At 46.6% G+C, this 14,007-nt stretch overlaps 1 protein-coding gene across 5 annotated transcripts in view; it reads right to left on the bottom strand.

Annotated features, from left to right (window-relative positions):
• Positions 1-14,007, bottom strand: part of PACS2 (phosphofurin acidic cluster sorting protein 2) — an 84,969-nt gene that overhangs the window by 39,432 nt on the left and 31,530 nt on the right. For all 5 annotated transcript variants that reach the window (XM_067300726.1, XM_067300724.1, XM_067300722.1 and 2 more), the window contains exons 3-7: positions 10,791-10,880; positions 4,868-4,993; positions 2,450-2,612; positions 1,302-1,375; positions 216-296 (exon numbers count right to left, since the gene is read on the bottom strand). In XM_067300726.1, the coding sequence (XP_067156827.1) occupies positions 216-296; positions 1,302-1,375; positions 2,450-2,612; positions 4,868-4,993; positions 10,791-10,880 (534 nt within the window). The remainder of the gene's footprint in view (positions 1-215; positions 297-1,301; positions 1,376-2,449; positions 2,613-4,867; positions 4,994-10,790; positions 10,881-14,007) is intronic.

Below are 14,007 nucleotides of genomic sequence, written 5' to 3'. Positions count from 1 at the left end.
CAGAGGACACTCAATACAGCATGTACACACAACCCTGAACTGCCCCACTCCCTGATCTGGCTGCTTTTGCTAGGTCTTCATGCCACATGCTGTGACCATGCCCCCAAGCTCCCTGTTGGGCCAGTGTGTGTCTAGTACGGCTGCTCTCATGAGCCTCATGCACTGCGCATCCTGGCCAAACCCCGTCAGTGTTAGTAAAACTAATTTCCACCGACCCTGGTTATGGACGTCGTTCTTACTATCGATCTCCGCTGCTTCTTGGGCTTCCCCAGCTCGTACTCATCATCATCCAAATCCTGAACAGAAAGAGGATTCCTGTGTTACCGCTGTGATTTGGACACATGAGCATTTAAGTTGCAAAAATGTTCTCTCCATGCAATATTAGAACTGTAAAGTCAGGCAACCAGTTCCATAGCAAAGCACAAACTCTCCCTTACAGCATTTGCTTCAATGTCACCTGGAAGTAGTGCAGAGGCAGAGCACATGGGGGGAGGCTGAAATACCTTCGTTCAGGACCAAGAGGCACAATGGAGGCACAGTGCTAAACCTCCAGGGGCCAATACACCATCCTGCAGCCAGGCACAGAACAGCTGGGCCATGTCACTACACTATGCCTGCACTCCACTGAACTTGCTGCACTGTCTTCCAGGCTTTCGGCATCTGCCTTAATCACTTGTGATTACGATGGCAGAGGGAAAAGAAAGTGAACCAGATCTGCAGAGAGCCAGGAATAACATCTTGGAGAAGTGGAACAGCCCCAGTTCTACATTCAAGGAACAAAGAGAGTCACAGCCCCACATTTCAGCTCCTCTCTCAGTCCCCTCCAAGAGGTAAAATGCAGGTGATACCAGAATCTGAAGGCAAATAAGACTCAAACTCAAAAGCATCTCAGATCTACCCAGTAGAGTTCTCAGCAAGGACCCACTTTGCAGGAGTTAACAACTACAAGTCTGACTCAGACCCCATTGGCCCTTTAATTACAGCTGGGGATCTAGTTGGGTCTTTGAATCCAATCAGCATTACAGAGGTGATCAACAAATGCCTTGAGCATTAAGCACAGAAATGCACAGGGATGCTGATGTTTTAGTGTTACAAAGAGGCTCGTGCCCAAACATGTGATCAGATAAATCACAACATGGTGACCTGTGTTACTGTGCATCCCTGTTCTGCTTCTGCCATTGCAGCCAAACACTTGGTGACAGTCTCGCACTGACACAAACCAGCTTTTAGTTTCAAACAAAAGCAGAGCACAGGCTCTCTGCTGAAGCTCTCACAAGAAAAAGCCATGCCCTAAACAGTACCTGGCCCTGTACGGCATCATCACTGGCCTCCTGCTCAGAAGAGAAGCTCTCGTACTCTTCCTCGGAATAGTTGTCTGAAAGGGAAGGAAAGAGGGGAGAGATCCTGTGAAACTTCTTTAAGGTGAGGAGACAGCCTCATCTCAAGAGTACAGAAGTTCAACTCCAACAGTCACAAACCAAGAAAGGGAGCACACAAGGAGATGCTTTCTAGTTTATCTTCTAGCTGTGCTAGAACCAGTGAGATAGGAAGCTCCTGGAGGTGGGAAACAAGGAAGAACATACCTAATATGAAGGAAGGACCAGTAGACAGATAAGGTTCCTCAGAAAACCATCTCCTTTTACCTTGGAAAGAACCACCTGGCAGACAGCAGGAAGTACAGAGGTTTCTCCAAAAGGGAAATGTTTTTTTCACACCCTACGAGGGCACAACTGGCTCAAAGGAGCAAGACAGGCCAGGAGAGTCTAAACTCCTTACTGAAATGATACTTCAGGTGAGCTGCTTTGCCTCAGGGGTTTTCTCCTATGCTCCTGCAGCAATACACAGGCACCTGAGTGCACTGCCTTCAACAGGTCATTCTTTTGGCAGAAGAATGGCTGGTGCCACATAGAAAGTGGAAGATCATCATGGGCGGAAACCCAATGACTTCCCTACATAGTGCACAACACTGGATTTACACTCATTAAAACAGACCAAAATCCACAGCTAAACACGGCAGGTTTGTAGGTCTTACGCAAGTTAACGACATCTATTGTAGAACATCCAAAGGAAAAGAAGTTGGAAGAGCAGCTTAAATGTGAATTTCCTGAATACAACAGTTTTAGCCAGATGAGAAGCTACAGTTTCTCAGCGCACCTGCCAGTAAAGCTGGAAGAGCATCAGTGAGAACATAGATAACTCTTGCTGGACGGCTCAGGCCTGGTGCAAAACACAGAAGAAGCTTTGACAACTCAAGTCCCAATTCCTGTCACACTCCCTGCTTACACAGCAGCAGCTTTGCAGAGGTGATTTTCTTTGTATTAATCAGTTACAGGTACAGAACCTGTGCAAACCGGTTCTCATTTGTCCCAGAAAGCATCTGGTCCAGGTGGGATTTAACTCTAGCAGCCTGGAAAACACTAGTCCTCAGAGCATATGGTTGTATTCTTACCTGTAGACTTGATTTTCTGGCTGGCCTGCATAGTGCTGTCTTCATGGTCAATTGGCTGACTTGACAAAGAGAAGATCCAGATTTCTGCTACCTTCACTGCAGCTTCTTTGATGTTGCTGAAAAGACTTAGGACCTGGCCACCTTCTGTTGGGTGCTGCATGACCTGGGACAGAAATAAAGCAGTGGAAGCAGTGCCTGCATTTAAATAGGTTTAAACTTACATCATTTGCATACTACAAGAATTATTTATGTTAATTGATTACTCCAGATTTCCAAGCATGGAAGAAAGCCAACAGCCTGCAACTACAGGAACCACTTGCAGGCAATATGCAATGTTAGTTGAGATTTTATTTGACTATTAAGTGATGGAAGGAAAGGAAAAACTTTGAGCTTGACATATGATTAGCTTATCTTTGAAGCACAGTATTTGACTACCTCATTACTATGTCTTTGTTTACATAGTACCGATTTGAATGATCAGGTTACCCAACTTCTGAGCACCTAATTAATGAACTTAATTCTGTGTTAAAGCCCAGCAAGAGAGCCAGTAACAGAAAAAATTCTTGGTGAGGTACATATGCAAAGTGCTTCCAAAAGGAAAATCCTTGCTCCAAAGAGTTGGCAACTGAATCTCTGAGTGTCTCGCAACCACAGGCTAACAAAGAATGGCTCACAAAAACCAAGATGACAGTGGAGGCAGAGGGACAGACACCTCAGTGTGGGTTTCTCCTTTGCAGTCATCGTTCACAGCCCCCAGGCAGCAGGGCTTTCCCCAGAACTTACTGCTCAAGTTCTTTTCTTGCCCCACCACAGAGCGAGAAGTCACTTCCCTGCTCCTGCTTGCCCACACCTCAGCTTTCCACCACACACTGCTTTGTCAGCTCCTCACAGGGCATTAAAATGACCTCAGCTGATGAAGAACATATGCCCCCCTGCTCTTATACTCTGCACATACTCACATCTCCAATAAACTTTCAGAGTTTTGTTTCAACCGCTAAGAGATTTTTTTTTTTTTTAATGTGTCAACACTGTTTAGGGGTCATTATACTATAAACTGCAAAGGGGAGAGGGAGCTTGGAAAAGGACACAAGATTTGTTTACCTGAAGTTTTCTATTTCAAAAGTATTCCAGATGAGCCGGAGAACAAAAAAATGAACCTTCGAAATTTTATGACCTTCTAACCTCAGATGGCTGACATTACAAAAAGACATGAGAAAAACCACACGCTACTTTTCAGCAGCAAATGCCCAACACTTAGAAGTTCACTGATGGGTCTAATTAATGAGACCACACACTTTCTGCTTCACTGCAGTATTTAATTTCTAGATCTTAAACAAACCAAATACAGTACAGGAAAAATATTAGCTACAACATCATAAATCAGTACTTAGCCGATTCCAAAGAAGAATTCAACATTTACTACAAATGAGTGCTCTTTATAATGAATTATTTAATATAGTAATAGCTCACCACAACATAGCATGAACTTATTTTGGATGGAACCGATTTGTTGACAGGATACAGTCTGATGAAAAATATTGGTGTTAAACCAAACTTGCTACTGCTAAGCCCTCTCTAAATATTCAAAAGCACACAGAGCAGAGATTAAACAAGGTGTGAAATAACAAAGCATGGAGCTAAGCTATCCAGAAAGCTTTAGTGCATAGTTCACCCATACTCAACTCCACCATTAATTTTAAGTGTAAATCTGCAGATTTTATCATTTACCTCTCATGAACAGAGCTCCAGCTATATTACCAAAAATAACCATGAAATGAGAACTGCGAAAGGGGTTTCAAGCAAAATGATAAAAGCTATTTGATCATGAACTCTTGTACAGTGGCACAGAGAAGCACAGAAAACCTCAGCTGCTTTAACTTTAGTATTTCTTAGCCTTGGAACACTTGCCCAAGAGACCCTAATGATCTTGCTTTGCACATCTGAAATAAGACATTCTACATTTAAGACTAACCTGAGATGAATGCATGTGTTAGTTGAACTGAACCAAACATACTACAATTTCTGCTGTCTGTTCCAGGAAAGGTGACACAGAAGAATATTTAGTGATTTTTAAACTCATGCTGAAGTGTTCTGAATACAAAGGGGGCAACATTATATTTGGGTAAAATTATTTGAATACCAGTTCCCCAATCTTAAAAGAAATCCTCAAAAGGTAATAAGTCAATCTTATGAAATCTTTTGTTCTCAAGATATTATCCAGAAAAATGTACAATATTATTACTTGGTGCTAAAATCTGTTTAAAATATTGCTCTGTGAGCCCTGAAAACGTTTTTTAAGATAGACGCATGAAATCCATGCAGGTAATTAATGAGGAAAATGACAATGTTGGGTTTAATGCAAAGAGAAAGGGAAAACGTCCACCCTTGAAAACATGGACCCTACCAAATGCTGCTTACCTCAGCCATGTTGATAGACCCCACGGCCAGAGTCTTGTAGCCTAGAATCGTTCTATTTTTGTACCGCTTCCGCCGCTGCAGCATGATCTGAAGCTTGTTGCCTTCTCTCTTCAGGAAGTGAGGGTACTGAGGTTGGAAACACAATGGAAAAGTTTATTATGTCCCTTGACGTTATCTTCCAAGCTGCCTAGGTCACAAGTAAACTCCATTTCTAGGGGTTAATGCACAGGGCTTTTAGAAGTGCCTAGAGCTGAATTAACATTCAGTGGACAATCCCGCATTATTTCAAGAAAGCTTACATCTCTGACTGAACATCTCAGCTCCAGGCTTTTGTTTTCCCCAGTCAAGCATTTCTTTCTTGCTTCATCCATTCCACCCTCAGCCTGAGGAAAATAGCAAAGCAAGCACCTGCCTGACATGCACAGGCTTTGGTAAAGCTCTGATGGAGAACCCAAATGCTACATGAGTGACAGGCAGATTAGGAGGGAGAGCTCAGGTAACCCTCACAGCTGCACCTGGAGAAACGGAGCCATGCCTGCGCAGGCTCAGGTCAGGAGACAAGCCAGGCCTTGGGAGCCTGCGTTACGAAGAGGGCCAGGTGCCATGGTAGCCATAGGCGCGGGAAACGCATCCTGGGGTGCAAGGGAGGGCTGAGCCCAAGCCTGGCTCCAAAGAGATGGGCAGGCGCCACGAGACAGACTGCGAGGACCACTTCTCTCGACAGCCAAACAGAGGCTGCCCAGAACCGAAGCCCCAGAGCGCAGGCTACTCCATACGTGAACAGCAGCGCAAGGCAGCAGGGACAGGCATGGATCCTTGTGCTCTCAGCAGGACAGGGCCTCCCCTCCAGCACAAGGACACATCTCAGTATTTGACCTTTCACTGCACATACTTAAGAGCCTATTGTACTCTGAATGGCAAGTGCAGGGAAACACAGCTAAGAAGAGGCTAAGGATTTGCTGATGCCTATTTTGCTAAAGCATAGAGACCTACACGGTGCCTCAGTGACTCTCTACAGGACAATGCTGTCTCCATCATGCATGTGGCTCTTGCAACTATCAATGTTTTCCAGCTTTAACACACTCAGACTTCTATTGCTCAGAGTGGCTGAATTATTAGTAATTAAGTTGACTGCTGCCCTGACCTTACTACTCAAAGTTCCCAAAGTCAATGGTGGGGAAAATCTCCTCTGATAACACTTAAGTGCTGGTAACCAGGGAAGCAGGCCAGTGAGTGTCCCAAGTTCCTTGGGCTTTTTTTCCTGGAGAGACAGAACAAGGTACGGGCTAGATGAGCAGACAGTGAGGTGGACTGAAAACTGGCTGAATGGTAGAGCTCAGAGGGTTGTGATCAGTGGCGCAAAGTCTAGTGGGAGGCCAGTAACTAGTGGTGTCCCCCAGGGGTCAGTACTGGGTCCAATCCTGTTCAACTTATTCATCAATGACCTGGATGAAGGGACAGAGTGCACTCTCAGCAAGTTTGTAAATGTTACACAACTGGGAGGAGTGGCTGATACACCAGAGGGCTGTGCTGCCATTCGGAGGGACCTTGACAGGCTGGAGAGGTGGGCAGAGAGGAACCTCATGAAGTTCAATAAAGGGAAGTGCAGAAGGACTCTGCACCTGGGGAGGAATAAACTCACACACCAGTACAGGCTGGGGGCCAACCTGCTGGAAAGCAGCTCTGTGGAGAAGGACCTGGGGGTCCTGGTGGATAAGAAGTTGACCATGAGCCAGCAAAATGCTCTCATGGCAAAGGTGGCCAACTGTATCCTGGGTTACATTAGGAAGAGCACTGCCAGAAGGTAAAGTGATCCTTTCCCTCTGTTCAGCACTAGTGAGGCCAAATCTGGAGTAGTGTGTCCAGTTCTGGGCTCCCCAGTATAAGAGGGACAAGGAGCTACTGGAGTGAGTCCAGTGGAGGGCCACTAAGACAATTAAGGGACTGGAGCATATCTTGTATGGGGAAAGTTTAGAGAGCTGGGACTGTTCAGCCTGGAGAAGAGAAGACTGAGGGGGGATCTTATCAATGTGTATCAAGTATCTGAAGGGAGGGTGTAGAGAGAATGGGGCCAGACTCTTCGCAGTGGTGCCCAGTGACAGGACGCGAGGCAACAGGCACAAACTGAAACACAGGAAGTTCCATCTGAATCTAAGGAAAAAACTTTTTTATTGTGAGGGTGACTGAGCACAGGAACAGGTTGGCTGGGGAGGTTGAGGAGTCTCCATCCTTGGAGATATTCAAAAGCCGTCTGGATGGAATCCTGGGCAACCTGCTCTAGGTGATCCTGCTTGAGCAGGAGGTTAGACTAGATAATCTCTAAAGGCCCCTTCCAACCTCAACCACTCTGTGGTTCTGTGAAGGTTCTCCCCAAAAGGGAGCAATCCTGTCCTACTGCCAGGCTGCATTGCAAAGACAGACCCTTCCAAGGTATGCTTCATAAAAGAAAACACATTTGCATATATATATATTGCCCAAAAAACTTCCCACAAAGATGAGAGAAGTTGTGAAACCAAGCAGAAACTACTTAGGGAGCAGTCAGACTAACCATGTTATCTCAGTTTGGCCTGCTCATCTGCACAGGGTATCAGTGCAGTCAGGCCCTGCTTTCCCCTCTGATATCCACCTCAGGAACACTGCCAGGCTGCAGGGCCCAGCTCATGGGCTGTAGAAGGAAGAAGCCATACAAGGGAAGAGCAGTCTTCAAGAAAAGATACAGTAGCCATATGACTAGGTAGCTGAGACACATCTTGAGAGCAGAGATGAATGGGACACATGCTCCAAACATATAAAACACATAGCACAAAGTAGCCTGCAGAAAGGAGCACCCAATTGTAGGGATCTCAAATTGGACATTCCAAACTGAAGGATCCTTCATTTCACAGGCAAGAACTAAATCTCCCCAACCCTGGACACTGTGAAATTAGCTTCCTGCCTATCAAAAAGCTTGATAAATATCAATGCTGAGTGTCACCAGAAACTCTGAGAGAGTAATTTGCACTCCAGAACAAGCCTGGCTGCCATGCAGAGCATCAGGAGCAGTGGCCACACAGACAAGCAGAATACTAATTAACTGCTTGCTCTGCAACATGAGATCTACTTTGCATTGCATGAGGAAGAGGCCCTGCAGCAGAGAGGAACAGCAGTCCACATAATTAAAAGACCACATCAAAACACACGTGCATCCAGACACAAGCTGAGCCTGAGACTTTACAGGAGTGCTCCATCCTTAAGTAAGGATGGAAGCACACGATTAGGAAAGCCAAGAGGAGTTCAGAAAGCAAGAGGGAAAAACAGTCCATTGGGCTCCTTGGCAGGCCATCAGCAGGGCTGCAATGACTGTAGAGATTGCTGCTACTTGAGCTGGTGAAGCAAGACAAAGCTGTAGTATGGTGCTGTCCTCTTGGCTATTCAGCTATTCACTGAGAACAAGCAGTGGACACACTTAGAAACGCCAAGCTACAAGCCCAGGTTTCCATTAAGCATGAGCCCCAGCACCTACTTTGATACAGTCACCCTCAGCACTTATTATTCCATCCTACATTATAGTTGGGGATTTGGCACTTTTGTACTCAAATCTAGCATTTCCCTCACACTAGGGTCCTTCCACGTGTTGCAGAGGCAGCAGGGAAGAGGACTTCCTTGCTCTCAGCTCAAGGCACTTGGGCTTAACTAGGGTTATTGCAGGACAGGCCTGAAACTGCAGCTCTAGTCACACTTGGTCCCACGCCAGCTGCGCTTCAACGTGTACAATTTTCAGGGATTAAACTTGAAGGCTCAAGTCCATACAAGTGCACACTTTATCAAAGGTGTGTTTCCTGGCCACCTCTGGCAAGCATTCACAGAGATGATAAAAAAATCCCCAAAGGTACAGAGACAATCAGACCACTCAGCTGCCCACTTGAATGCAAGGGCCTCTGGAAGAAAAGCCGAGATGTTTTCACTGCACAGACAAGCTATTTTTAACTCCAGCCATGACTTATGAGCTCTGCAGAATGGTTTCAACCAAAACTCTTCAGTAATTGTCAGTCCACGGTACAGATTGGAGAGGAAAACAGTTCAGCTCAAAACATTTGAAATCAAAACTTTTAGAGAAAGCAACAAGCACTCCAAGTTGTGAAAAGATGGGGCCATCACACACACCAGAACAGCTAGAGAAATTCTTTCTGAAGCCCTAGTGACATAATCCCTTCCATCTGGAAAGGTTTATTAGATCAAACACATGAATTAAGTGCACCACAGAGCTGCAACATTGTGCTTGGAATATCTGGAGAATTTCACTTGATCCTGTGAAACGCAAGAAGGGTTAGGAAAAAACAGTCATTCTAGCAGTAAGGATGATGCTAGCTCACCTGCTAGAAAGGCTATTGCTGGCTTAGCCCTAGCTAACAAGGTGAAACAGGATCAGACACATCACTATTCCGGGCCTACCCTAGTTGTGTAATAGAGCAACAGGAAACTCCTCCCTTCTGTTTGAGCCAAGGCCTGCCAGACACAATAGGCTGCGTGCTACTATGCCAGCCTGCACTGTCACCTGGCTGGCTTAACGCTGACAAGGAAACGCTCTATGCAAGGAACAAGAATTTCACCTGGGAGAAACAGCAGAGAAGGAGGTGACTGAAGATACAAGAGGCTGCAAACCCAGACAGCCAGCACACTGTACGCACACAGAGAGCAAGATACACAGTTCAGAGAGTTGATGGTGCGAGATGCTGGCTGCTGCAAGGCAGAGCTTGCCATGCTGAAACATCCAGGTGCTAGCACTCTGTGGCCCGTCACCACTCTCAATATCCCAGGCGCTAATTTCAGACTGTATCTGGCTCAAGCTACAGTCATTAGCTAGAACAGCTTCCAGCCACCATCCAATTAAGAAATAATAAACACTGTCATAGAAATCCTGCTGCGCCGTTTCAGGAAGACTTCCCAGGCCTCACCACATCCAAGAGCACTAATCCTTCCTGCAGCCAGAGAGACCAGCAGCACCTCTCTGCATTAACCCTTCTCACTTCTCACGCTCCTTTTCTGAAGGCTTCCCCACTCAGGAGGTAGCACCAGGGGCAGCATGAACCAGGAAAGAGAGGAGCCAATAAAATACAGTTGTCCCTGTTCCTAGCCATCCCTATGACTCTGGAGCCAAGAGCAGCTAGCTGCATACTGCTCCCACTTCCCAGAATGGTGCCCCCCTGGGCAACTCCAGATCGGAGGTTCACCTATCTCATTCCTAAAACTACTTTCCTATCAGCCTGATCCTCCATGCTGCTCTCCACGGCTGCCCGTCTCCAGTGTCCATTCCTAACAAGGAAGGCAACGGAAAGCGAAAAAAGAGCCATTCTGGTCTGCTCCAGTTCCTGCCAAGGCCACAACATGAAGAGGAGCAATGCAAAGTCCTTGTGTTTCTAGGCACCAAATACAGGACACACCAGGAGGAAGGTTCACAGACACTGTGAGCCCAGCACCCTGCTCCAGACCCTCTGTGAAGACAGAGGACATTCAGTGCAGACAGGCAATTCAAATAGATTTGCATCGTCACACTGAGAATATGCAAATTGCAGCTAGCATCTAATTTGCCTGTTCCTTCCAGGCAAGTTAGGATTACGGAGACCTGCTTTCTAGGATGCAGGGCTGGCCCCAAGGACAATTCTAAGGGTTTATACAACAGCTTTTCTAGTGGTCTTCTCCCTCCCCAAACTAAATCTTGGAAGCATCTGGGCCATTTTTACTGAAATTCCCCAAGGCTGACTGCTAAAAGATATAACCCAAAAGAGCTCAGACAGCTCCTCAAAAATAGTTGGAACAACCTTAAGAACAAGCATCCCTGGCAGCACTAGGAGGATTGTCATGTCAGACCCACAAAGTACCTCTGCTCACTGAAAAGAAGCAACTCCAGCAAGCACATATGCCCCCAAACCAACTCCCACGTTACCTGCAGCGAGAAGGTCAGCGCAAGCTCCGTCTCCACATGTCCACTCGGGGGCAATACAATCTCGTGAGACCTCAGGATGCGTTTGGAGCCCTGCACAGAAACAAAATATAGCAGGTGAATTCCCCGGCACCCAACCCATTTAGAGCCCAGCCCCACAGCAGGTCCTCCAGCAGAAGGCAGGCTCAGCAGCAAAGCAGGAGAGCTCTAGCTACCACAAGTCCTGCCCTCCCTCATACCACTTGCACCACCTATCCTAGGGAGAGTTGCCTTTGGGCTGTACAGTCTACCTCATCCCAGGAAAAAGATAAGGCAGCAGGTCCTGCAAGTGGAGTACTTTGAGAGCTTGAAGGAATGGGCTTTGGCCTGCAGGCATTGCCAGAGTGACTCTGGCCTCAGCAGTGGAGTCCAGGCCCACAAGTCCACCCTACAGAGGTGCCCTGGATGGGACAATGGGCAGGAAGACTGGGCTGAAACGGAGGCAGCCTTGGACTGAGGTCCCACCCCAGCCCTATTTATTGAAAACTGGGAAGCATTTTCAGGGACTAGCACAGAGAAAATGAACAGACGGATCCGACCTTACACTTCTGTGAAATATTAATGAGCTGAAAGGGAGATATTTGACTAATGAAGATTTGGGCATATTTACTGCCCCTAACTGCAACAGAGCAGCTTTTGTTCTGCCAAACCCCAGCATTCAAAAGCTGTGAGTCAGCCCCCATCCCCCAAGTGAAAGTCTTATTTTAAAAGTCATTTTATGATTCCAGCCAATAACTATCAAGCTCTTCGTCTCCTGGGTTCAGAGCTGCAGCATCACATTTAAATCTCTGGTGTTAGCCATGAAGGACCGGTCTTTTCTTTTTACACACTCCCCGTTCCTCAGGGAAGGTGGAGATTTTAACCACCCAAACAACTCCAAGTAATTGGGGTGATAAAAGGGGGGAGGAAAAAAACCCAAAACCAGTAGGCATTACAATGGAATCTGGAAAGCTGATAGGATTACAGGGCAGCTCCAAATCAATACTGTGTTTGGACTGCTATATGCTAACCAAGTTACTGGGCTATTTGCTGTATGAGCATTTGATTTCACATAATGGAGAATTTTTCAGGGAAAACTAGCAGGAAAGCACAAGACAAACTGCTGCCTAGCAGCACTTGTGGGCAGTTCAAACAGTGGCAAGTTTCAGAGGTCTCTGGCTCAATATTCTGCTGAGACTGCAGATCTGCCTTTATCTAGACGGGCCAATCTCCCAGAAGCACAGAACTGTAGCTCTCAAAAAAGGAGCATCTGGAAAACTGGAGACAGATTGGGGGAAACACCTCCCAGCTACATTCAAAGCAAAATTGGGTCTGCCTATATTAGCCCCAAACAGGAACCTGAGATAAGACAAGCAGCAGAGACTAGTTTACATTCCTTCTTCCTCAAATGTGTTGCTCACACAGCCAGAGCAAATGCTGTGATTTGCAGAGGTGCCTCTGCTCCTGTGCGGCACAGAACAGGCTACTCTGTGGAAAAGCAGAGGGTGCCTAAGCTCCAGCGGATCAGAAGACGGACAAGCAGAGCAGGGTGAGAAAACAAAGGGCTCTCCCCACCCTGAACAGCAGCACGCATGGAAGAGTATGGCTTGCCCGTGGCAGCAGCGATATCTGTTCCATTGGTGCAAAGCTCCTCAGTGGCATTGTTGCTTTACTTGTTATGCAACTCAAAATCTACTGAAAGACCAAATATAGCTGCTTTTAAAAAGTTATAGCAGATAAATAGAGCACTGGCTCATGAAATGCAGTTGACAACTCTTTGAACATCACTGTTCAGGAGGCTGCAAGGAGACATGGGAAATGCAGGTAATATGCTCTCATTAGATCTGAATTCAATCATCCCCTCTGGAAGGACTCCAGCGCCCAACACCTCTCTCTTGCAATTCTCCATAAAAAAGGAAGCCAGTCACTCAACAGAGATCATCTGTTTGACAATCCAATATTGCCAGCCTCAAACAACAGCCATGTCAGAAACCTGAGCGCTGGCGAATTAAGTGATCCTGAAAGAGCTTGTCAGCATCATAGTAATAACCTGCAAGCATAGAAGTTCTCCATTAAGACCCTTTTAATGAGGGGGAGTTTCAAATCACCCTGTGTCTCTTCTCAGAGTTGCTACTGACCCACTTTTAAATAGCGTTATCACAAAGAAATATGGGTGACAATCAGATTGCAGCACAAGGAACACCCAAGGTGAAGCTCTGGTCATTCTCCAGGACAGCAGTCACTCTAGCCACTGTGTCACATCTAGCTCAACTGCAGGGGCAGATCAAGGGCAAAAGAAGAATGGTCCAGGCATCTGAGCTGCAGCCTGGGACTCAGCAGACAAGCACCCCAAAATTCCCCAGCAATACAGGGCAAGTCCTTCTGCCTTCCACTTCCTCAGGGATAACAGCACTGCCCAGCTCTAGAAGGGACTGCAGATGACCTGCTCAAGTTCCAGTGTCAGAGTTACTGTAGTGAGGCAGATCACAACAGCATCCAAAATAGACCCACCTGTTAAATAGACCTAACCCTCCCGACTGTTACAACACCCTTTGAACTTGCAAATCTGAGGCAGCATTTCCCACCTTTTCACACAGAGAAGGTATAAACAGTCAGCAGTAACCTTGACAGGGAAAGAAGATTTTGCTCTAGTAAAAGCTACCAAGCTCTCCAACCCAAGTTTGACACACTCATTCACTGACAAGCCTCAGACCTTTACAGCTAGGAGTACAAACATATGGAAAGCGTTCAGCTTTCATAAGCGATATCTGACAGCCTGGGAACCCACAGCTGTGCATCTTCAGAGGTTCGCATAGAATGCAGATGTGTGACAGTATTCCCTACCTTTCGGCTCCCTGCGGTGAGTGTGTGAATCCCCTGCATCCATTTCACTGCCCACTTCTCTCCTCCCTCACATCCTGCCTCAAGCTTATAAAAGGAGAAGCAATCCTTTATTCCTCCTCACAAACTGAGAGCAGCCAAAACTGAAGCTGCATTATTCCTCATTGCTAATGCTCCAGCAATACAGAACTCAGGTTGCAAGAGTAAGGGAAAGCATTGCTCCACTTCTGCTTTCCCTCGCAAGGAAACCATCTCCTAACATTCCAGTCCACAGGCTTGGGAACAAAGTTGCCCCACTCTGGAGAGGTCCCAGACGCAGGTGCACCAGCATTTGCCTCATGTTACCAGCACCCTTCAGGTG

This window comes from Apteryx mantelli, chromosome 8, assembly GCF_036417845.1.
Source record: "Apteryx mantelli isolate bAptMan1 chromosome 8, bAptMan1.hap1, whole genome shotgun sequence".
Classification (NCBI taxonomy): Eukaryota; Metazoa; Chordata; class Aves; order Apterygiformes; family Apterygidae; genus Apteryx; species Apteryx mantelli.
Note: the sequence above shows the minus strand (reverse complement) of the source record. Positions and strands in the feature narration are given on the sequence as shown.